Below are 22,416 nucleotides of genomic sequence, written 5' to 3' on the forward strand. Positions count from 1 at the left end.
TTAAAGCCTTCACTGGCTCGCCATGCAGTGGAGGACTTTCTTCCACCTGAAAAAGTCCAACTAGCTCATCTTTAATAACAGCTCATGTCAGTACGTCACCTTGAGTCCAAGTGGGCTCTGTCGCCATTACTGATGCAGCCACGGGCCATCCTTTTGCCTGAGGAAAAGAAGATGCCTAATATTTATGCACACCTTGAGTATAGGGTGTTGATCTCCGTAGGCCACAACGAGGGGCATTACACAAATACACATTACTTGATATGCTTAAATCCAATAGGCATTCAAGTTTATATAGCTTGGAGTTGGAAAATCTGCATACAAATTATGATATGGTCAAAATACTCACTAACAATTGTGCACACATGTGTATAAATGTTTATTAACGCTTTAGCATAAGACAGGTTTGCATATAGGCCTACAGAGCAGCTCAATAATATATACATATATATACAATGTATATTATGTTTCTATTCTATTCAGAATAGAATAGAAAAAAATAAGCAACTGGCAAATTATTAGAAGAGTTTATAATGCACATTAGTTGAAAAGCGTCTGAAATGTGAGACGTTGTTCTTGATTTACGAGTATGACGTTTCCCTTTCCTTCAACAACCGTTATTCCCGCTGATACAAATAAAACCATATCTTGAGAAAGATACACTTTTGAAAGAACATATTTGATTTCCGATGTGAAAACAATGGTCATGGAAACAAGACACGTCTTCTTTACATTGACTTGTAACATGATTTTGAACTGGACACGTTTTTTAATGGTTCATCACACCAAAACCGGAATGCACCGATCCGGGAACAGCTCAACCCCCTCGAAAACATCTACTAACAAAACCAAAAGACGGCAAAGAACCGACCCAGAGTCAGATTTAGCATTGCAGCATTCACGTTCACGGAAACATCGCGATGGTACGGCGCGTTGACGACATTTCCTGTGTGCTCTGTGATCTTTTGAAACGGTCCAATGAACGCCGGCGGCTGGATGCGTTCGCTCGAACGGACCAATCAGGTGGCTTCATGGCAGGAATTTAAAGGTCTGTGCGGCGCTTTCTGTGTACCAGAACCTTTAGCGCGAGGACGAGGTAAGCGCGTGTGCACCGCTTATGGCGATGTATTAAGAGGAATGTCCTTTTCAATTTGGAAAAAAATACTCTCTTTTGTGGTTTTCCTACTGTATGACCGGCTCTAGCGAGCTGTCAGAAGGCCTGTTTTAATGTCTAACCGGCGGTCTGCTCCGTGTGACGTGTGTGTGTCATTGGTCGCGCTACGTGCTCACGAGGCGGCTCAAAGTACTTTCTACCAGCTAACGTTAACCCTTATTTTTTTGTAATGCTCTGTCTGCAGGATTAACTCCACGAAACTCAATTCTTCTCTGCTGCTACGCCTCCTCGTCACTTGACCAAACATGTCCGAGAACGTCGAGCGACTGAACAAGTTCAAGAACAAAGGCAAAGATGCCAATGTGAGTACCCGAAACGAAGTTAACTTCATGTCGTTATCCGCGAGCTGCGGGTTTTTATATAAAATGTGAATTTGACTTCCGACGACCGCAGGAACTCCGACGCAGGAGGGTGGAGGTGAACGTGGAGCTGCGCAAGACTAAGAAAGATGACCAGATGTTCAAAAGAAGAAATGTGTCTGCTTGTCCGGACGAGGCGACCTCTCCCCTCCAGGAAAGGACTCAGAACTGCGTGGTAAGCTCTTCTATAGTGTGTGTGTGTGTGTATATATGTATATATATATATATATATATATATATATATATATGTATATGTATATGTATATGTATATATATATATATATATATATATATATATATATATATATATATATATATATATATATATGTGTTTGTGTAATGGACAACCATTCATGTCCACCTCCTCCCGTGTTTTTTGTATTTTTTTTTTTAATATAATTTAACTCACTGTGTGCCCTTTGGCAGCCCGCCAGACAGTGGACCGTTGAAGAGATTCTCTCGGGAGTGAGCAGCGGCGATGTTGAGTCGCAGCTCCAGGCTACACAGGCCGCCAGGTTGGTGACAATTCATTTAAATGTCACACTCAAAAGTACTTCCGCAATGACTTGCTTTAACTGTTCTGTCCTGAATGTAGGAAGCTCCTGTCTCGTGACAAGAACCCCCCCATTAACCAGATGATCAGCGCTGGCCTGATCCCCAAGTTTGTGGCCTTCCTGGGGTTGGTTGACTGTCCTCCCATCCAGTTCGAGGCCTCGTGGGCTCTGACCAACATTGCCTCTGGGACATGTGATCAGACTGCTGCGGTTGTCGAAAGTGGGGCCATCCCTGCCTTCATCGGCCTGGTCACGTCGCCCCACCAGCACATTAGCGAGCAAGCGGTGTGGGCCCTTGGGAACATTGCTGGTAACTGGCATCATTTATCTTGTCTTTTTTTTTATTGTTTTTGTCTGGACTTTCTCATCACTGTTTGGTTAGCAACTCATATATATATATATATATATATATATATATATATATATATATATATATATATATATATATATATATATATATATATATATATATATATATATATATATACACATTTCTTTTTTAGGTGATGGATCGGCTCTTAGAGACAAGGTCATTAAACATGGTGCTGTGGCCTCTCTGCTCAGTCTGCTGGCTGTCCCTGACCTGTCGGTATTTACTGTAAGTTGTATCCTCTCCCCCCACTAGGTGGTGCTTTAACTCAACTATATTGCTGCGTATGTCAAACTAAACCTGCCTTTTTTTTTTTTTTTCTGGATTTCTTTGCAGACTGGCTACATGAGAAATGTCACATGGACACTGTCTAACCTCTGCCGCAACAAGAACCCCTCCCCCCCTATGACGGCAGTCCAACAGATCCTCCCCGCTCTAGTTCATCTACTAAACCATCAAGACCAGGAGGTGTTGGCTGATGCGTGTTGGGCTATCTCGTACCTGACCGACGGCTCAAACGACCGCATCGAGGTGATGATCCAGACGGGCCTAATTCCTCGCCTGGTGACTCTGCTCGGCTTTGAAGAGCTGCCCGTCATTGTACGTATAAAACCCTGCAAGTTTCTCCAGCATGTTCAGATTTGGCATGTTACAGCATCCTGAGGCAATATACTCAGGTTCTTGCAGGGTGTAGAATGACCCCGTCCCCTTTGCCCCTCAGACCCCAGCGCTGCGTGCCATCGGCAACATCGTGACCGGCACAGATGAGCAGACTCAGGCGGTGCTAGATTCTGGGGCCCTGACAATGTTCTCCCGGCTGCTGTGCCACAAAAAGGCTAACATTCAGAAGGAGGCCGCCTGGACGTTGTCCAACATCACAGCAGGGAAGGACACACAAATCCAGGAGGTCATTGACGCAGGACTCGTTCCGTCCCTGGTCAATACTCTTGTGCAGGTATGTTCTTACTTGGCTTTGTTTCACTCGTGGTTGAATATAATTTACGTAAGTGCGCTATACTCGGATCGGTCTTTTCGCTTAACTTTTCATGTCATGTGGCTCATCATTCTTTTTTTTTTTTTTTTTTTCTCTGCAGGGTGACTACAAAACTCAGAAGGAGGCTGTATGGGCTGTTACAAACTTCACCAGTGGGGGCACTGTTGCACAGGTGGTTTACCTTGTACAAGCTAATGTGCTTGAGCCTCTTCTGGACCTACTCTCCTCAAAGGACAGCAAAATAGTCCTCGTCATCTTGGATGCCATTACCAATATCTTCATGGTGAGTGTTTTCATGGAGGAACACAGATGTGCGTTATCTGGTTTGCCGGAACTGACGAGTCGGCTTATTCATCGGCGGTGACGAGATTGCTGTGAAATTCTTCTACTTCTGTGTTTTCCTACCAGGCCGGGGATAAAATTGGGGAGTCAGAAAAGCTGAGTCTAATGGTGGAGGAATGCGGCGGACTGGACAAGATTGAGGCTCTGCAGTCGCATGAGAATGAGATGATCTACAAAGCATCTCTCAATCTGATTGAGAAATACTTCTCTGACGAGGTATGTGTCTTTTAAGATGTTTGAAGAGAATTTTTTAATACGTTTGATTTTTATTTCTAATTTATATTCCCCTTTTTTTTTTTATTTAAAGGAGGAGGTGGTGCAGAGTGTCGTCCCAGAAGCAACTGATGACGGTTATGCGTTCCATATCAGTGAAAACCAGAGCACCTTCAATTTCTAGATTACCTTCTAATACCTCTACTCTATACTTTACTGTATCCTCGTTTCTCCTGTTTGTCCTTTTGTTCATGTAATTGTGGCGTTTCTTTGTATGTATTGTACATACTGTTTTAATATGATAAAAAAAACATGGTTGTAAATAAAGTTATCAGATCATGTGTTTTCTCTTCCCTTACTAAAAGTAAAATAGAAAAACAAATCCATTTCTCTTGGTGATGTTAGCAGAACTAGTTTGACTTTATGCAAGAAATGCACTTCACTAAAATGACTGCCCCATCGGTCAAGACAATCTGGCAAAAAATTAATAAACTGTCAAACTCTTCCCTAAACCTGGATCAACTTTGCCGCACTGCAAATGATCGGCGTGACTTAACATTTTACCTCACTACTGTGAAAAATAAATTGCAATCTGAATTATTGCTTGCATTTCCTTTTTTAATAACTACGGTACTATGGAAAGTGCACAACTGTGACGTGTCTGTGTATATAGTAAATACATGTGATGGGGAGTATGACAAGTCATAACTTATCATACTAAGGTGCGTTTACGTAAACTATCAAACTAAAAAAATTAAAATTTGGACGGCTTATCCCCAACTCCAGGACACACTGGGGCCAATGTGTGTGAGAATTCCAGCGAGGTGCCACATGTTGGAGAGCAACCCCCCCCCCCCCCCCCCCCCCCAAAGTGTGTCGTCACCGGGCAGCAGCCTCCTGAAGCGGGATCCACACCGGAGGGCTCAGACAGTTCAACTCTCGGCGAGCGGTGAGGAGGACCGAGTCCGCGGCAGAGGCTGCACCCGGAGATGTGAAGGCGAAACCCCGCGTTACTGCGTCGCCACCGTTGCTCCTTCGCACGCTTCCACCGGGGAGAAGTCGGTCGTAGTAAATGCACTTTGCAGCACTGCTACACTCGCGCTTCATTTTTTGTGTGTACATTTTTCGCGATGGCAGTTCGGTTCACATCCGGGACACAATGCCTTGACTCCATTATTGTCTAAAACTGTCGGGAGAGGTTGATGAACCTTATTTTTATTTTTTTATAGACACGTTTTTTTTTGCATTACGAGTGAAGGCTGGACCCAAGAGGAGATGTCTAACCAAGGAGTCCGGCGGAACGGCCCCGTGAAGCTGCGATTAACAGGTAGCGACGCTTTTAAATCCCCCAAATATATTCACACACTAGCGGGAGAGGGAGGGAGGCTCCGTGTATGTACTGGATGGGAACAGTTCCCATGGGCCATGGAGCTGGCTTAGCGCCGGTTCTTTCCCCCCCACCCTCTGGGGTTTCCACGGCTTTGTTAACCACGACAGTGCAAATTAAAAATACCGGTTGTTTTCACGGGCTTGGCTGACATTGTAACATTGCCCGAGTGGACCAGGACATGCGGCTGGATTCGGATCGTATCGGTCTCGTAACCCCCTGTGACTATCGCCGGTATCCAGTTACCCGGAACCCGACCACTGCAGCTCACAGACACCGTGCTGCTCCGCCGTTGAGCGGGTTCGTCGCCTCAAAACGTGGGTCGAGGTCTCGGAAGTCGACGTGAGGTTACACCTCTGCGACGTCAGAGGGCCACCTGACCCACGTGACCACGCGAAGTTAGCTTAGCCGGACAAGCCTGCCAGCTAGCGATAGTGGAGCCTTCAGGTCCGGACCAGCCTCGGTGGAGGTGACAGCCCGCTCTACGGGTCACAAGTCTGCAGACAGACAGACGCCTCCTTTGATTGTTATTGTGGTTGAAACAGGTCCCCGATGAGTTGTAACGTTGTTGCTGCAGACTCCAACATTACAGCATTACTCTCTCTCTCTCTCCCAGCTGTTTGGTTCGTGCCTTGTCAACAAAAACAGCAGAAAGGTTGTTTACATGTGAGCTCACTGTTTTGACTGGGAGGACATGTATGTCCAGGGGTCTGACCTGAAACACAGTCTCTTCTAGCAGGAGTGCCCAAATGAAATATTTGCGCTGGTTCTGTTTCTGATAGGAATAAGTGGGTCAATATGTAATGAGAAACATTGTATACATTGTAAACTTTCCAGCATTCATAACATCATGTATACACAATTTATATAATAATATATGTGCGCTGTATGTTGGAAAAGGAAAATAAAGGTATGTGCAATGCTTTCACGTTGAAAGCCTCAGTCTAAGTTTTTTTCGCTGCAGCTTGAGAGACGGACCGCCGAGGTCTCCTGGTGGAATGCTGGGAATTTGAGTCCACACTTTGACAAAGAGCGAGCGCAGGACCTCACAGACATCCTCTCCTCCTGACACGCTGAGCGAGACCCCCCCCCAGGCTAAATATCATGCCCTCCCTTTAAAGTATAATATTATTACCCCCGTTGCATGATTCTCGGTTTAAGAGGGGATGTATTTCTTTCATAAATGATGTAATATTGTGCCATGTCTGTTGCTGGAGGGCGGCGTGGGAAAGGAAGCTGAGAGAGACCTCACGACGCGCTGTAATTACGTGTGTCTTTGCTTAGCGACGCACATCTGTGTGCACAAGGCCAATTGTCTTTCACGTGGAACGGGCCCGCAGTGTCATTGCGATGCTGTAGCTGCAAGTCGGGGAGTTTTTTTGACACACGGCTGCAGATGTTTTCCTGGCAGGTTGTGCACAACGGGCTGCTACATTTAAGCAGGCCCGTAGCTGTCTCTCCTTGCTTACAACTCCCCCCCCCCTCCCTTGGTCCATTTGAACCAGATGTTGCAGATGTTTGCCATCTATTAAACTGGAAAAAATAATAATATGGCAAGCGAGCTGCTAAAACTAACACTCGCGGTGAGAATTGCCCCTTGACAATGCGCAGGACATGTTTCCATTATGCTCTACTGCTGATCACTCCTAAAAATAACGTCACACACTCACACACACGCAGACGTGCTCCAGTGGCACAATACTGTGTTATCCGCATGACCATGGATCGCATCGTTGGCACTGCTTTTCGTGCCACTAAGTTTAATGGGTCACCGAGTTCCCCTCCGATTCGATTGCAGGAAAGGGAACGTGTCCTTTCAACCCGTCTTGTCACACAGGAGTGAAATCAGACTCCTGTGAGAGTCGTTCTGTCTTTACCCCTTTTGCATACTTTCTTTTCCGCCCAGAAACATGTGCAAACGGAATAATAAATTATCTGATGTGTGATTGATTTCCTGCTCCGATTCAGCATCTTGACGTTTATTGCCCTTTTCGTGTCTCAGCTTTGGACTTTACATGTGACTTGTTAAGCATATGGTTTGCTCGTCTGAATTCTTTGGCGTGCTGCGGAGCGGCGAAGGGAGCTATCTCAGTGGGATTCCCTAGAAGTCTCCACTCGCATTCCCACCTCTTCCTCTCTGAGTCACCCCTGTTCTTTCCGACTGTGAGGCCCCCCATGCGCCCCCCACCAGTCCAAAGCATATTCCACCATTGCTAACCGACCTGTTTACTGTCCAGTGCGCTCTGTGTGGTGTCGTTGTCTTTCCTTCTCACTTCATCAACTGCTGTTGCAAATGAACAGGATTCTCCCAAACAGGAGGGCCAGCGCTTTTATTTTTGATGAAATAATAGCAAATCGTCCCTGTTCCCTTCGCCCTTGGAGAAGGACTGGCGGTTGAATGGACACAGATGCTGCTTGAGAATAAAGCTGACTTATTTTGAAGATGCAACAAAGGCCCCGGGGTTTCACACTGGCCCAGTGTGCGGCCCGGAGTGAAAGGCTGAGGGCGCTCCCCCCTTCCTCTTTTTAGCACGAGTCCTCGCTTTTTCAATGCAGCTTGGTCTGACTGTAGTCTACAGATAAGGGGGAAGGGTGGGGGGTTTGGGTGATTGAGGAAGAACCCCCCCCCACAGCTGGGTGCAGATGGGGCTGTGGAGGCACAGGTCCGTGATCAAGACCGTTCTAATGTGGTCTGAGGTACCGGCTCTTGGTACCTACCTTCATGTGGTCTCAGTCAGAGCCGTGTTCACCGCGTGGCTGGAAAAGATTTGGGCTTCATCTGGGTGTTCAGACAGGATACGTGGTAAATACACAGGGATCAGCTGCATGTGGCTGAACGGTTGGCCCAACTTGACTCATCATGGACATGCATTTTGAGCAAGAAAACCAAACACAACGTCGGGAAAAGAACAAGAAATCGGGGGGGGGGGAATCACAGGGCGAACCAAACGAGCAATCACACACATCATTTGTAAACATTTTCCTTCCCCCATAATTTTAAATGATTCCATCAATTAATTGACTGGCTGGGGGTTGGCTTACTGTTGGTTCAGCTGCTCTCCAATGAGGACAAAGTCTTGTGTGGTTGCTCTGCCTCAACCGCCGCCAGCAACGGCCCCGGGGAGACCAGATGTAGCGGGGGGGGGGGGGGGATTCTCAGACACAAAATGCTCCGTGGACCTGAACACTTGTCCAAACGTCACCCCTGACAGGTGGCGAGCTGAACCGCCCAGGAACCCCTCTTTTTTGAGGTTCCCCTGTAGTAATAATAATAATAATAACGTGAGGAATTGCTGTGACTCTGCAGGACCTGAGACGTGTGTTGCTCTCTCTGTCGCATCACTGTATTATAACGCTGTGTCGAGGATTTGTCGCGGTTTGGGGAGATTGGCTCCAACCTGACCAGCGGAGCATCATGGCTTCAGAGTGGTTGCTTTGTAACATTACCAACAGGTCATATGCTCCCGGGTCCGCACATCCCGTCACACTTGGACGCCGAGAGAACAGAGAGAGCGACCCTCCGTGCCCTCTGTTTACACTGGACTGTCCTACAGCGGGGGGCCACTTGTGCCCAGGAGGTATTCCTGCAGTTGCCAAGGGATACGTGGAAAAATTGTGAGTCAATAACGGTTAATGGTTGAAGTAGTTCGTACATGATGAATAGTTCAGGACTCCAGATGGCAGTTCATGAAGCTTTCTATGCTTGTGAGGAGTTTTCAATTGCACGTGTAATGGTTTTTACTGGTTTTGCACTTTTAATTTTTTGTATTGAATTTGGCGGGTTCTAAGATCTAAGCTGTTACAGTGATCCAAAAATGAAACGGTCTGTGGCTGATTATTCTATAAAGCAAGGAGAGAGAGAGGAGGAGGAGGAGGAGGCTGGTGGGGATGAAGACACAATGAGAGGTTTCTGACTCAAAAGCCACTGATGATGAAAGTGACCGAACTCGTGTCATTGATTAAAGCAATATAAAGAAGTACGAAAGAAAAAGAAAATATTCACTGTTCAGTCAAATGGGCTCTGAAGTTGTTACAGTATCATTATTACAATTATACTGTATAACAATGTGTTGTATTTCAAGCCATTATTAAAAATGCAATGACGTACAAAGTCCAACATTTGTTCCTTTGTTTCCACCCTCCAACGGAACAAACGTTTTAATCTGCATTTTTGTCGTCGGCATGCTGAACAGTTCCGAGAGAATTTAAATGAGCATGGCGTATTCAGCCGGGATGAGGACTTCACATCTCAGCTCAGGATCTGTGCAGCGCTGGCCTCCGGTCGCCCTGTCGGAAGGGCAAAAAAGAGAGCAGCAGACGTGCTAATCCTCCTGGGTGGTTTGGGGAAAGACCTTCTTCAAAGGCCGGCTCTGTTAACCTGGCTGTGGTGGTTAATGGGTCAAAACTGGATTAGCGCAGAGCGTGAAGGTGGGGAGCTCCTTCTTGTCCGCAGGCTGTTCTCCTATCACTCCTGCATGGCTGTTCTCCATGCGGCCCCGGCCCCTTCTTATTTTTTGCCTATTTCCCAAAACTAGTGCTCCCTTTGAAGTTCGAAAGTCCACTTGAGGGTACTTTTATTTTGTATCTGCATGCATATTCGCACTGTCGGGCTGGAACCCTGTTGGTCTGCAGAACACGGAGGGCAACTAGAGTCAGTCTGGATCGCATGATATGAAGAAAACATGCAGTGTGCGATAATGTGAGCACCGCGTATGTAAAAAAGGCTCCACGGGGTTGCTGCGCAAAGCCTGCTCGATGTCCTCAAATGATGTCACTTTAGTCGGCGTCTGTTGCGGCTGAAAAATCTGGGGGTGTGGAGTTTAAGGGGCCGTTCAAATTTGCGTCGTCAAATCCATCGGTGTCAACGTTAGCCTAGCGGCAGGCATGCTCAACCTAGAGAGAGGGCCGCAATTTTTAACAATAGTTTACTCTTTTGGAAAGCTGCACACCGATATCTTTTTCGGTTTGACTAAGTATCAGACGACGGCAAATACACAAAGAAAAAAGTAAATCAATTTGGTGCGCGACCACCCGGAGCTCTCATATCTGTTCCAGGTTCCACAGAATATTTTCCTCGCTTCACCCCTTTGCCGTCCACCATCACAACATCCGGTAAAACCGGTCAGCTAAACTTACAAAAACACATTGAGCGGTAAAGCTACTGTGAGGTACTTTGGATGAATGGATGAAAAGCGGCGCTTTCTGCACGTTTACAGACACAAAAATGTGAACGAAGAAGTTGAGCTCTTCAGACCTCTGTGGCCTCCCCATCATCTCCACTTGAGGCTAGAGACTCGAGGCAAGGAGCATGACACACCCGAATCTCTGACGCTTAACTGGAGGCAGTCGGGTTGCATCGTGGGTCATGTAGGCGCACGATGACAAACGTGGAGAGTCACGATGACTCTGACGCTGTCCATTATGAGTTTGACATGTTGTCGGAGCTTAATGCTTCTAGTTCACACTGGTGTGCTGGAACGACAGCCGTTATTTTTAAATTTGTAATCACCATACTGGTCAGTGTTCCTCCTCCAGAAGGTTACGGTGGAGCAGTCCGCCAGGAGAGGCCAGAGCACCCAGCTGTCTGATGGTGAAGGAAGGTAACTTGAGAATAATACCCCAACGTGAGGCTTTAAACCTGGACGGACACGGGTTGATACAATTAACTCTGACTAACCTCAAGCAGATGGGTGGGTGGGGGGGCTCATAAGTCTCCAGGGGGGCTGGTGCGAAAGCCGCAAGACGCCAACAGCTGACCGAAAGACGTCCGTCCGTGCCTCGGCCTGACGTTTGAGCCCCTTCGGTCCTCCGAGGAGACGGGATCAGAAGATGTTTATATTCACACCGGATCACATTTCAAATGGCACCTCTGCCGAAGTCGGACAAATACACCACAGGACATTCCTGCGGAGTAAAAAACATGTGATAGTTCAACATTGGGTTTTATGCTCCCTAACACTCTTGGACCAAATAATCCTAAATATGTACGGAGGCCCGGGAGTAGACCTGATCCATTGTTAGCAGGATATTCATTAGGACAATATCCTTCAGATCCAAATGTGTGAGCGCCAAATGATTCGGATGATTCAGCTCTCAGGCAGATGTTCAGAAGTGTAGCCGAACATTTACTCTTGCTCGGCTTATTATTATAGGCGCACCACTCGATGTACCAATCAACTGTCCGGAGCTGAAGGCCCGAACAGTGTTCTCGTGAGGATGAACTTTTATGTTGCCGTGGGAAAGGAAGGACTGAAGGACATCATTGTTTGGGGCCTTGGATGAATTAAGAAACAAAGCTCAGGCTTTTGTTGGTCACATGCAGCATTCTCCTCACATCAACACTTTTTTTTTTTTAAACAACATTTTAAAGCTCATGTTTAAAGGTCTGATCGGAAAATAGCGCGAGAATGCTTGTATGTACATGTTTAGTCCAGAACTACATTTACGATAATCAGTTCATAGTTATTCAAGCAAAGAAAAGATGCCAAACATTCTCAACTCACGTGACGATTTTCTTTGACATATAACCTTTTGGGTTTTGTGGTCGCTTCAGACATTTGGAGACGTCTTTGCAGTTGGGATGGACATAATTAACGATTAATCTGGCAGCCCTATTCTCAAGATGTAGTAGCAGACTGCCGTGCCGTGCCGCGATCTCCGATTACGACAGGATTAATGTCGCGATTCAGTCCAACACATTCACTGGCAAGGCACACCGTATCAAAAGAGAGAGGGAAAATACGACCGGTGGTAATGATGTAACACTGCTCCGAGATGAAGTTGTGAAATCATTCCTAGAAACTGAACACTGGGGGACGTGGTGGGGGACAAGGTGGCATGTCTGGCATTTACCACAGGCGGCGTGGTGGTCCCTCGCCTTCTGTGAAAGAGGTCGGTACGATCCCAACCCCTTTGGCTGCAGGGCTCGGCCCAGGCCCCGGTCCAGGCCCCGGCTCTCCCTCCATTACATCAGAGAGGGCGAAGCAGCCAAGCAGCTCGGTGAGCCGAGCAGCCACCGAAGACCGCTCCGAGGTCCCGGCCAACAGCGGCGCAAGCTTGCAGAAGCCGAAAGAGCTGCGGCGTCCCGACTACTCACCTCCTCCGTTAGGAGCGCCGTATCCCACCGAGTGGAAAGAGAGGGTGATGTGCTACGCAGGGGTAACAGGAGTGTCACCAAAGAAAAATAATTGCCATTGTGGCACGGTTTCCCACTATTTCTTTGAGCCCCAAATAGTCGGGGTGGACTCCTCTATTACGCAATTACTGTGGAGCGTATCGCAGAGGGAAAAGGTGACGTGAGATGGATGAAATGTTCCCACACCAACGGTGCTGCCAGCCTCTTTCCTTTCACGTGTGAATGTGTGTGGTGGAGTTTCCCCCACGGAGTCAAACAGGTTGTTTGCTTGTTGAGGGAGATAAGTTACAGGCGTGCGTCTTTGTATCGCCGGCTTTGTGTCTTCATTGAGAAGAGCGGTTCAGTTCGAAAAAGCGTCCACCACCAACAGTCCAGAGCTGAACATGCATTCAGTTTGTTATCGTAGACGACTGAAGGAAAGCTGCAAATATTGAACTTGAAGAAGCTGGTAATAATTGTGATTAATCGCAGCTCTCATCCTTTTTGCATCAGATTGTACTCGATCATCACCTGGCTGTCCATCCAATGAGTGTCAGCCTCTAGTCATCTGTCAGTCAGCAGCTTTAACTCTTGAACTGTTGGGGGGGCACCTCCACTGGGTTCCAGCTGCCAACGCTCCGCGTCATGCAACAGGAATTCTTAGAACCAAACCAACGTCTAATAATCGCCAGGCTTTGACCCCTCGTCAGCCTTCTAGCGCCGCCTCAAGCTCTCTCTCTCTCCAGCAGGTGCTGGTGGTGGATTATGATGTATGGCTTCCCTTTAGTCGCGGCCCTCTGTCCGTTTGTGCGGAGAAGCTATGGGCGGGGGATATACATTTCTTCTGTCTTCTTTTTCCTTCAAGTCCGCTGCTTTTTTGTTTTTTTTGTTTCTTCCAATGCTTCTGGTCACGGTGAGTTGGTGCAACAGATGTCCCCAGTTGTCCTTTTACTGGAGTGTGTAACAGGAGTCCTGGGAATTGTCTGTGTTTTGCTTTGCGCCATTTAATGCACGTCACTGGGACTATGAGCTTCCTAATACGTTTCGCTGCTGGTTTCCTCTCCACTCGGGATTGTGCTTCCTCTCGCTCGGGGCACGTGTGGGAAGGAGATGGAGCATGTCTTTTTTTTTTTTTTTTTTAAGACGGAAAGCAGGGTTCAAGCTATATATATCCTCCCCCTGCTTTTTTAAGTGTTCCTTTTCTGTTTTCCTCTCACTATAAAAAATGATGCACAAGGAAATTGCATTACTCTTTTTTCTTTTTCTTTTCTAATTTTATAAATCCTGGAAATTGTATGTCTGTTTAGAGGGTTTAGAAGATTTTCCTGGCAGTTGGTAGTTCCACGATCACTCGGCCACCAGGGTCTCTAATATCTGTATTATGTGACCAGAAGGAATCTTATCAGATTTTCATATTTCATAAGTGAAGATATAAAAGCCTGCCAGAGAAGGGATATTTTCTCGGTGTCTACAAGTCAATTTGCCTTAACCACATTTCCACGGTTAGCCTGCGGCCTCGTCTGAAATCCTACCTGGCTTCCTCGCTCCATTCTGCCGGGCTGCAGTTAAGTGTTGTCGCCATGGTCCTTCTGACCCACTTTAGTCGTGAAGAGGGCGGCTCTGTGAATGGGTGGTGCGGTTGTCTCTGTGGCGAGCGCACTGGACCCTCCCCGTAAAGCATTTAATTCAGGGATCAGTCACTGTCGTTCTGCAACACGGGGTTGGCACAACAAGGTTCCTGGAGGAGACGCTTCCAGGTGTTGTTATATTCATTCATTGTTTCCTTTTAAAACCCCTGCTCCCTGCTACTTTCAAAAGACCATTGGGGTGGAGTTTGTAGGGCTGGCTGTCACCGATTGGTCAAACACAGACAAAAAGGGACTTTCAGCTCCTGGTTTAGTTCCCCGTTTACCTCCTGGGGTGTCATTGGTCAGTCTGGAAACTGGAAACTGGGCCATAGAGATTAGCAGGAGACGCCGAGAGAACAGGTTCACCAGCACCACTATCCATCAGCACTTGTCAGTCATAATCAATGTTTTTCTCCCTTCCCTGTAGGTTTTAAGTCTCACGGAGGTCGGGGAGGACCGGGGAGAGGAGAGGAGAGGGGGGAGAGAGAGAGCCTTTTGTTTATGGAAGAAAAATGCTGCGCATGAGACGTACGGCCCCCAGGCCCGGAGTCAAAACAGGTCCGACAGACGAACAGGCAGACAAGCAGAGGAGAGGTTGGGGTCTGGAAGGGGGGGGGGTTCCGTTCCTCCGAAGATGTTTCAGGTCGGGTCACACGCAGTTGTGATTCCACGTAACTAATATTAGCAGGTGCACACACACACACACACACATTTCCTCCACCTCGTAGGCTCCAATGTAACGGTTAACCTTAGAGCAACAGGCTACAAACCCTCAATTCCCCCACGCTCGCTCTTTTCTTTTCCCATGCTCCGCCGTGTGTGCGTTTACGTGTGTGTGTGTGTGTGTGTGTGTGTGTGTGTGTGTGTGTGTGTGTGTGTGTGTCGGCTCACAGTGGATGAAAGTAGGCCCCCAGTTCCATTTTGTCTCTTCCAGCGATTGCTACCATGGCTACTCCTCCCCACCACCACCACCACCACAGACGTCACTTGACCTCCCCCTCCCCAGGTGTTTGGCTTGCGTCTAGCCGGGCTTTCATTGATTCGCCTGCACAGTGGGGCTCTTTGTGCGGCGGCCTGTGAGAAACCGGGCCCGTCCTCTCCCCACAGGTGGAGCTTTAACTGCACCCCAAAGTGTCTCTCTCTGCCTCGGCCCGCACGGAGCTGCTGCTTCTGCCATTCGAAGGGATTAAAAACATTTTTTTATCAAGAGACAGGCCGGCAAAGGAAGGAGCCAAGCAGAAATCCAGCTGTTAAATCAGTCGTGTGAGGTGTTTGTTTAGCTTTGGCTGGGGAGAGCAGACCGGTCTGGGCAGTAATGTGGAAAGCCATTATGTGACTAACAAGCTGCAGCCACCGAGAGCTCACACCCACGAGACCCCTGCCCCTCACATGAGCCGCCAGGTTACATTTCCACTCGTCCACGGACACGTTTGCCAAGTATTTGTTTCAAGCAGTGGTCGTGCGCGAGCTGCCGAGTGTGTGTGTGTGTGTGTGTGTGTGTGTGTGTGTGTGTGTGTGTGTGTGTGTGTGTGTGTGTGTGTGTGTGTGTGTGTGTGTGTGTGTGTGTGTGTGTGTGTGTGTGTGTGTGTGTGTGTGTGTGTGTGTGTGTGTGTGTGTGTGTGTGTGTTAGTGTGGCTGCGTCCCGCCGTCCTCCTCCTTACTCAGGGAAATAGATGTGGGCCTTCAGCCTCGGTGGCCTTTGTGCTCGTTTATTAGATGGAGTGATTCCTGCTCAAAAGTGTTCAGTATAGCTGCAATTATGGAGCAGCGAGACGTATTACTCGTTCACAAATTGCTGGAGGCTGCTGTCTTTGTTTATTGTCGTCTTTTTTCTTTAATGTCCGTGCCCGTCTCAGCGCTGCGTCCCCGGCTGTGTGAGGCAGCGAAGACCGGAATGAGAAACACAGGCGACACAGAGAGACCCTTCTATCAGCTTCGTGTCGCCATGGCGACGAAGGATTTCAGATGGGCGGAGGTGATGCACGGGGGGGGGGGGGGGGTTAAGGGCTGCTTTTTTGTTTTTTAGAGTGTGTGTGTGCCTGTGTGTGAGAGAGAGAGGTTTCTCTTGACCAAGGAGGAGGAAGTTCGAAGCCGACCAGGAGTGTGATGATGCATCTCCCCACTTATCTGCTCAACACGCTCCTGATGAATGAAACCGCTTTCTTCTACTGATCGCACAAAATGTGTGCACATTTTAATCACCCAAATGAAAATATAGTTCAAGCTTGTGTCAAATTGGAAACTTCACTACATTTATTATGATGACAAATTCATTTTTTGTCAGTAAATAAATCCAAACTAATCTGACGGTCCATTAATACTGCGATGATTTGATACTTCTCTGTCATGATAGAAATTAGAATTTTGCCGTTTTGGGGAAAGTGAGTTCTGAACACCGTCTAACTTCCTCACCCTCTCACCCTCTCACTCTGGCCACCCGCCACACTATTTGGTTGCTACTCAGCGGCGTGTACGTTAGCCTGCTCTCGTACACATAATCACACAGCGATGGGGTGATGCCAGCTGGCGTCTGAAATAAGCTTTTTAACGTTTTCCCATCATTCGTGCGTGTGTGTGTGTTTGTGTGTGCGCTGACGTATGTGTCTCTCTTCCTTTTTGATGTACGGAGAGAGAGAGAGAGAGAGAGAGAGGGGGCGCGTAATTCTACTTGGTGTGTGAGCGTGAGAACGGCGGTAAAAACAGCAGATTTACGATGCTGCCCTGGAGGTGCACACTCGTCCACTTCCTTCTCGGGGAAGGCTTCTGTAATCACGACCCCCTTCCCCGTAACAGCGTAGCATCTTAGGGCACTCCTTTGTGTGCTGGCAAGGGCGGAGAGGCCCGCCCATTTCTATTAGTGTCGTTATGTGATGGACGTAATGGACTTTGATGTGTGTCGGGTCATTTAGCTTCTGATGACTGACATCTGGAGGCCATGCTAGACTTATCCTTGGTGCTTAAAATACAGTATGTTGGTGACGCTAAATAAAATATTTTCATCATCAGATCATCCCTCCTTCACACGTTACACCCTCCTGCCTGCTTGCCCTACATTCAGATCCCCCTCTCCGTTTTATTTATAGTCATTTCAGAAGCAGCTTTCTCACACTTCGTGCTAAAACAGTGTCATTAGAGACTTTTACAAGCCGGAGGTGAGTTAGGCTTTCAGATTAATGCAGACAAAAGGGGCGGAGAGGATGAAGCAGAACCCCCTCCCCCCCATGAGGAGCTCCATCCAACACCTTCGAGTGTGGCAGTTCGAAACGACTTTAAACACTTTTGATTTCCATCGTGGTCTTTCGGGCTGTTCCTGATGGAGCATTAACGACTCTTTTCGACTTGCTCTGCCCAACCACGATAGCCATAAGAAATGACTGGCAACCCTCCGGGGGAGGTGTACTTTGTACAAGATGCATCTCAATCGGGAAATAAAGCCCGCAAGGAAATGTGGGGGGAGAAAAAAAAGAACTGCAGTTCCTCAAATAGCGAGTCAGTCCCCATAGACCCCAATGTTAAAAAAACTTTACAACAGAAATAAACATGTTTACAGCCGGGTACAAACAATGTTTTTCGGTCTCTCTAGCTAATATCTCCGTTCATGACTGTATTTCTATGATATTTCTATGATGATACAACTCTGTGTTGTGACAAACCTGTAAGGGGCAAACTAAGTTACATTTAGGCTCACATAGCTTGTGCACCAGCATGCTTTAAAAAAGCTATTTCTCAGACTCCTAATTGGCTTCCCTGCCACCATTGTCTCCCCGCATGTGCCATATCAGCGTTCTGTTTGCAGCTGTAATCCGGCCCCCTCGTATGTTTTCACAAGGAGCCTGTATAGGTATAATTGTGTAGTTGAGGCTCTCGCAGGAGCGTCTGCAGGTTTCGCTCGGCTTAGGTCGCTTTAAGCCGAGCCGTCCGACATGCGGACCGCGTCGTGTCTCACTTTGTCCTTTGTGTTGCCTCTTTGTTTCCCCGTCTGGACTTTGAATGCAGCGGTTTGTTGCCACAGCCTTACCTTGCCATAGAGGTATATTTCCCATTGGTTCACTCTTCTTTCTCTTCCTGTGGATTTATTGCATTGTGACTTCTAGACGAGGGAACAGAGTGCTCAATGTTTTTTCCCCCTCTGGAAACGCAATCAAATCCCTGCCGAGCTCCCTTTTCTTTTTCTTTTTTCACTTTACGCACGTGTTGTCCTTGGCGTGTGGGGGGCAGACGCACGGTGGAAACACACAGACAACTGTTACCTTACTGCACCTCGGTCACCTCAAAACTCGCACACATCCGCACGTATTCCTCTGCGCCGCTCAATAATGAATTAGATCAGCGAGTTGGAGTGGAGAACGTGTGTGTGTGTGCCATGCAGGCTCGTTTATGTGTTCAGGAAGAGCCCGACAGAAAGCGATGCATACCAGATGTTTTAGAAACGAGGTGGGTTTCACTGGGACGTAACACATTCCCAGGGATGTTTGCGGGAAGAAATTCTTCCTCATCTGTCGGGCATGTTCTGTGTATACATTCAGTTTACCCTTCTCTTTTCATTATCCTCCTTCTGTCTCTCTTAATGGTGTCCTTGTCATTAAAGTGTGTGTGTTAGTGTGTGTGTTTGTGTCCCATGTGCATCTGTAAACACCACGCATGCGTAGAAAAGAACTACTTATTTGTGCATTTTAATTTCGTCGACACGGCACTCAGAAAGTTCGTCCTCCTCCCTCTTGTTTCATGGTGGGCAAACATTGTTTCAGCTCCGGCCTGAAGGGATTCAGGGTGATATTCGATATGGTGTGTGTGTGTGTGTGTGTGTGTGTGTGTGTGTGTGTGTGTGTGGGGATGGGGATGGGGATGGGGGAGGGGAGGGGGTGCAGTGCAGATTGAATTGCTTAAGTCTGCCACTGTGGGTGTGCCTTTGTCTATTTGTTTTAGCAATGTCTGAGCACTCTCACCTGCACATGCCGGAAGTGGGAGAAAAGCCGGACAGCTAGTGCTGCAACTATGTTATCATCGGTCTGCAATCAATCAATCAATCAATTAATCATTCAATCAAGCAATCATTTGGTGAAAAATTCATTTTACGCACATGTACTTGGCGTGTGGGGGGCAGACGCACGGTGGAAACACACAGACAACTGTTACCTTACTGCAACTCGGTCACCTCAAAGCTCGCTCACATCCGCACGTATTCCTCTGCGCCGCGCAATAATGAATTAGATCAGCGAAAAAATTAATTTTGCCAAAGGGTAAAAACAGACTTTCATAATTTAAGACTTTAAATCAGTTATTCGACGGAGTTGCCACTTATCTTTTCTGACCAGACGGCCCTGGCAGGTGTGACATGAGCTTGTGATGCCTGTCACAATGCAGCTGTCGTCTTTAGACCGGCCTGCTATCACGTGAACAGAACCAGCTCCACGTGTCACGGCCAATGTTTGGTATCTGGAGGCAACTTGTGGCTAAGTAACAGACAATATTTTTGGGGAGTAATGCTCCACGGTTTCACTGCTTCAGAAAAGCTCTTCATACATATTTGTCTTATTACGAGCTGATTTATTAAACCGACAGGTAAATAAAAAATACAAATCAAGTGTAGAAAACGACTAGGTTAATTATATCTTATCTTTTCTTTCCCCCCCTCAAGATACACAGCACATCAGAATCCAGACCAATCAGTTTCTGTTCCTCCGAAAAGCTTATTGCACAAATACGCTACTCGAGAACTGTATTTCCAATGTGCCTGACTCATAGGCTGTCACCGTGACTCCAGACGCCCGGGTGGTGAGCTTCCTCATCCGTTCACACATACACAGGAGGAGGGTGGAAGTGGCTCTGCCTCATCACCACGGCAACCGCCTCCCTTTAACAGGGTCGACCTCAGGCTGCTTTGGGAAAGGGGAAAGAGAGACACAACGTGCTCTTGTATTTTCCTACTTGAATGAACTGGACAAATCATTTCCTGCACCCTACCATGCACATCCCTTTTCAAACGTACACAGCTTCTCCAGGAAAAACACAAAATACCCCCAAAAAAAGACAGAAAAGAAACCCTGACTTACTGCTTTTGGTTTTTAATGTTAAATTAACGCTCAACTCTTTTCTTTCTCTCTTTCAGTCCTCTGCGCCAAAAACCTGGTGAAGAAGGACTTCTTCCGTAAGTATCTGCAGATCACAGCTGTTCGTGATGACTTACTGTGTGTTCGTGGGCGTGTGACGCTTGCTCTGTTGAAATGGAGACACACAAGGGTCACTTTAGGCTTCCTTCACTCACACACTAGGGTCTCCTTATTCAGCCATTCCATCAGAGAATCAGAGCGTTGTCCATTGTGCCCAATTACTATAAAGACTGACATACTGTCTCTATAATAAGGTTCCGCAAAAAAATGCATCTCTTTTAGAGACGACGGTGAAGCTAATTGAGTGTGTTGTGCTCCTCACACTGTGCAATGTGATTAAACTGGCAAAGAAGAAGGATGAACCTGAATGGATAACTAAAAAAAGGGCCTTTTGTGACGACCTGGGAGAAGTATCCCAGCATCTGCATAGTATTTTAATTACTCAGAAATAAAAAGGTGCCCATTTGATTAACCTTTTTTGTTGTTGTTATTGTCGAGCCCTGACCAAAAATAAGATTTAGTTATGCACATCTACACTTTTCATTAAACAAAAAATGACTGAAAGTAAACACCACAGCATCCGCGTCGATGGAGTTCATCCCTGTCTGCCATGTAGCGAGCTGCTGTGTTATGTCGTCATTTGTGTGCCGTTTTATTATCTGTTAGTTATTCTTAGCGAATGTGGCTGAGTGTGGTCGTCATGTTTTCCTCCCTGCAGGCCTCCCTGATCCCTTTGCCAAGGTCGTTGTGGACGGTTCGGGGCAGTGCCACTCGACAGACACTGTGAGGAACACACTTGACCCCAAGTGGAATCAACACTATGACCTGTGAGTCACCTCAACACAGCCATTCATTTCTCACATCTGTTTTCAAAGAAAATATCAGATTCCTTCTTGGTTTATGTGAATACCTCCCACCTTCCCAAAGACTACCTCTGATTTCAAACAGAGGTTTGAGGCCCACGGCGCGGGGGCCATTACAATACTTCACAGTTTTTAAACGTCTTTCTTGATTTAACCTCAATGAGTGAGCACACTGCGAAGCGGCAGGCCGTGTCATCAACGGGACCTAAACGGGACCAGATGCAAACAGCTCTTGCATCTGGTCTCGCGCTTATCCAGATATTATGTAATGACATAACCCTTCAGCACACAGCAGAATAAGTCTGAAATCGTCCCTCAGAGCGGTGTGTAGAGAGACCGAAAAAAAGTGCATCTCCAATAGTATTTTCTTCCATTGACGGAAACACGTGCATGTCTTGTTGTACTCTCGCTGCCTTTCCCCAAAGATGGTCTGTCCCGTGAAGGGAACCTGAAGAAAAAAAACAGAGCCGGGAGTGCGTGAGTGAAAATGTGAGAGTGAAAGTTTCCAGTATTCGCCCCGGTGTTTATCCAACCGCCACGCGCAGCCAACGAGCGAGAGGAAGCACATGTCTCCGTTTGTTTGGTTGCCGGGGATACGGGGCCCTCTCTCTCTACGAGGCTGTTAAATTAGCGGCTCATGTCACATTTGACAAGAGGGGAAAAAGTCGTGTGTGTGTGTGTGGGTGTGTGTGCTTCGAAGATGGATCGATGGAGAGGGCAGAGCGCGGCCCTCGCGGCTTCTCTGCCCTAATTTGTCCCAGAGGCAGCGCACACTCGGCCGACTGGACCTTTAAGTGCAAATGGCCGCCGTTTCTTCGCCAGTTTTTTTAACGTCAGTGTGCCCCCTTTTACTGGCCGCAGTGTTTATCGTCACGGCCCGGCAGAAGGACTCTCAGGGGGTGCGTTTTAATTGAGCAGGCGGAAAAAAAGCCGTCTGGCCGGCTCAAACAGGGCCTGCAAAACACCTGGTGTTCTGACTGCAGCCTCGTGCAGTGAAGCTGTTGGCAGGGACTCTTGTTTTCCGTGTGTGTTTGTGTGTGTGTGTGTGTGTGTGTGTGTGTGTGTGTGTGTCCATCCGGTGTTTCACTCGGCCCTGAACTCTGACCCTTGCAGCACCGTTGCGGGATGGTGGCCAACGTGACGAGGGACTTCAGGCGGTCTATGCCCCGCCTCTCGCACCAAAACTAGACGATCGCCAACAACCGCGGGATAGGGTCATATTTAATGAAACATTAGCATGACAGCCTCTCCACTTGTCAGTTGGTAGGACAGGGCGATTATTCGGCATGTAATGTTTTTCGCTTAATTAGG

General features: G+C 47.5%; 2 protein-coding genes across 4 annotated transcripts in view; both read left to right on the plus strand.

Moving 5' to 3' along the window:
• Nucleotides 1-1,005: 1,005 nt before the first annotated feature.
• kpna2 (karyopherin alpha 2 (RAG cohort 1, importin alpha 1)) lies at nucleotides 1,006-4,344 on the plus strand. Its single transcript, XM_034540194.1, has 11 exons — nucleotides 1,006-1,093; nucleotides 1,356-1,473; nucleotides 1,565-1,705; nucleotides 1,957-2,045; nucleotides 2,126-2,394; nucleotides 2,588-2,682; nucleotides 2,791-3,054; nucleotides 3,176-3,409; nucleotides 3,549-3,731; nucleotides 3,857-4,006; nucleotides 4,098-4,344. The coding sequence occupies exons 2-11, from the start codon at nucleotides 1,417-1,419 to the stop codon at nucleotides 4,185-4,187; spliced, it is 1,572 nt and encodes a 523-aa protein (XP_034396085.1). The 5' UTR covers nucleotides 1,006-1,093; nucleotides 1,356-1,416; the 3' UTR covers nucleotides 4,188-4,344.
• A 570-nt stretch (nucleotides 4,345-4,914) lies between these two features.
• smurf2 (SMAD specific E3 ubiquitin protein ligase 2) overlaps nucleotides 4,915-22,416 on the plus strand; it is a 37,920-nt gene continuing 20,418 nt past the window's right edge. Inside the window, exons 1-4 of one of the 3 annotated variants that reach the window (XM_034539851.1) lie at nucleotides 4,915-5,115; nucleotides 5,233-5,330; nucleotides 20,242-20,280; nucleotides 20,961-21,069. In XM_034539851.1, coding sequence (XP_034395742.1) covers nucleotides 5,279-5,330; nucleotides 20,242-20,280; nucleotides 20,961-21,069 — 200 coding nt within the window. In that variant the 5' untranslated portion in view covers nucleotides 4,915-5,115; nucleotides 5,233-5,278. Of the gene's footprint in view, nucleotides 5,331-14,603; nucleotides 14,691-20,241; nucleotides 20,281-20,960; nucleotides 21,070-22,416 lie in introns of those variants that run through there. The other 2 variants (XM_034539852.1, XM_034539853.1) reach the window with 2 other exon arrangements.

Source organism: Cyclopterus lumpus, chromosome 8 (assembly GCF_009769545.1).
Source record: "Cyclopterus lumpus isolate fCycLum1 chromosome 8, fCycLum1.pri, whole genome shotgun sequence".
Lineage (NCBI taxonomy): Eukaryota > Metazoa > Chordata > Actinopteri > Perciformes > Cyclopteridae > Cyclopterus > Cyclopterus lumpus.

What these genes read in the sequence shown, in the direction of transcription:
- kpna2 (XM_034540194.1), top strand. Translation starts at nt 1,417, where the DNA reads ATGTCCGAGAACGTCGAGCGACTGAACAAGTTCAAGAACAAAGGCAAA. An exon ending in ACAAAGGCAAAGATGCCAAT is followed by an intron (nt 1,474 to 1,564) that starts GTGAGTACCCGA and finishes CGACGACCGCAG; the next exon opens with GAACTCCGACGCAGGAGGGT. An exon ending in TGGTCAATACTCTTGTGCAG is followed by an intron (nt 3,410 to 3,548) that starts GTATGTTCTTAC and finishes TTTTCTCTGCAG; the next exon opens with GGTGACTACAAAACTCAGAA.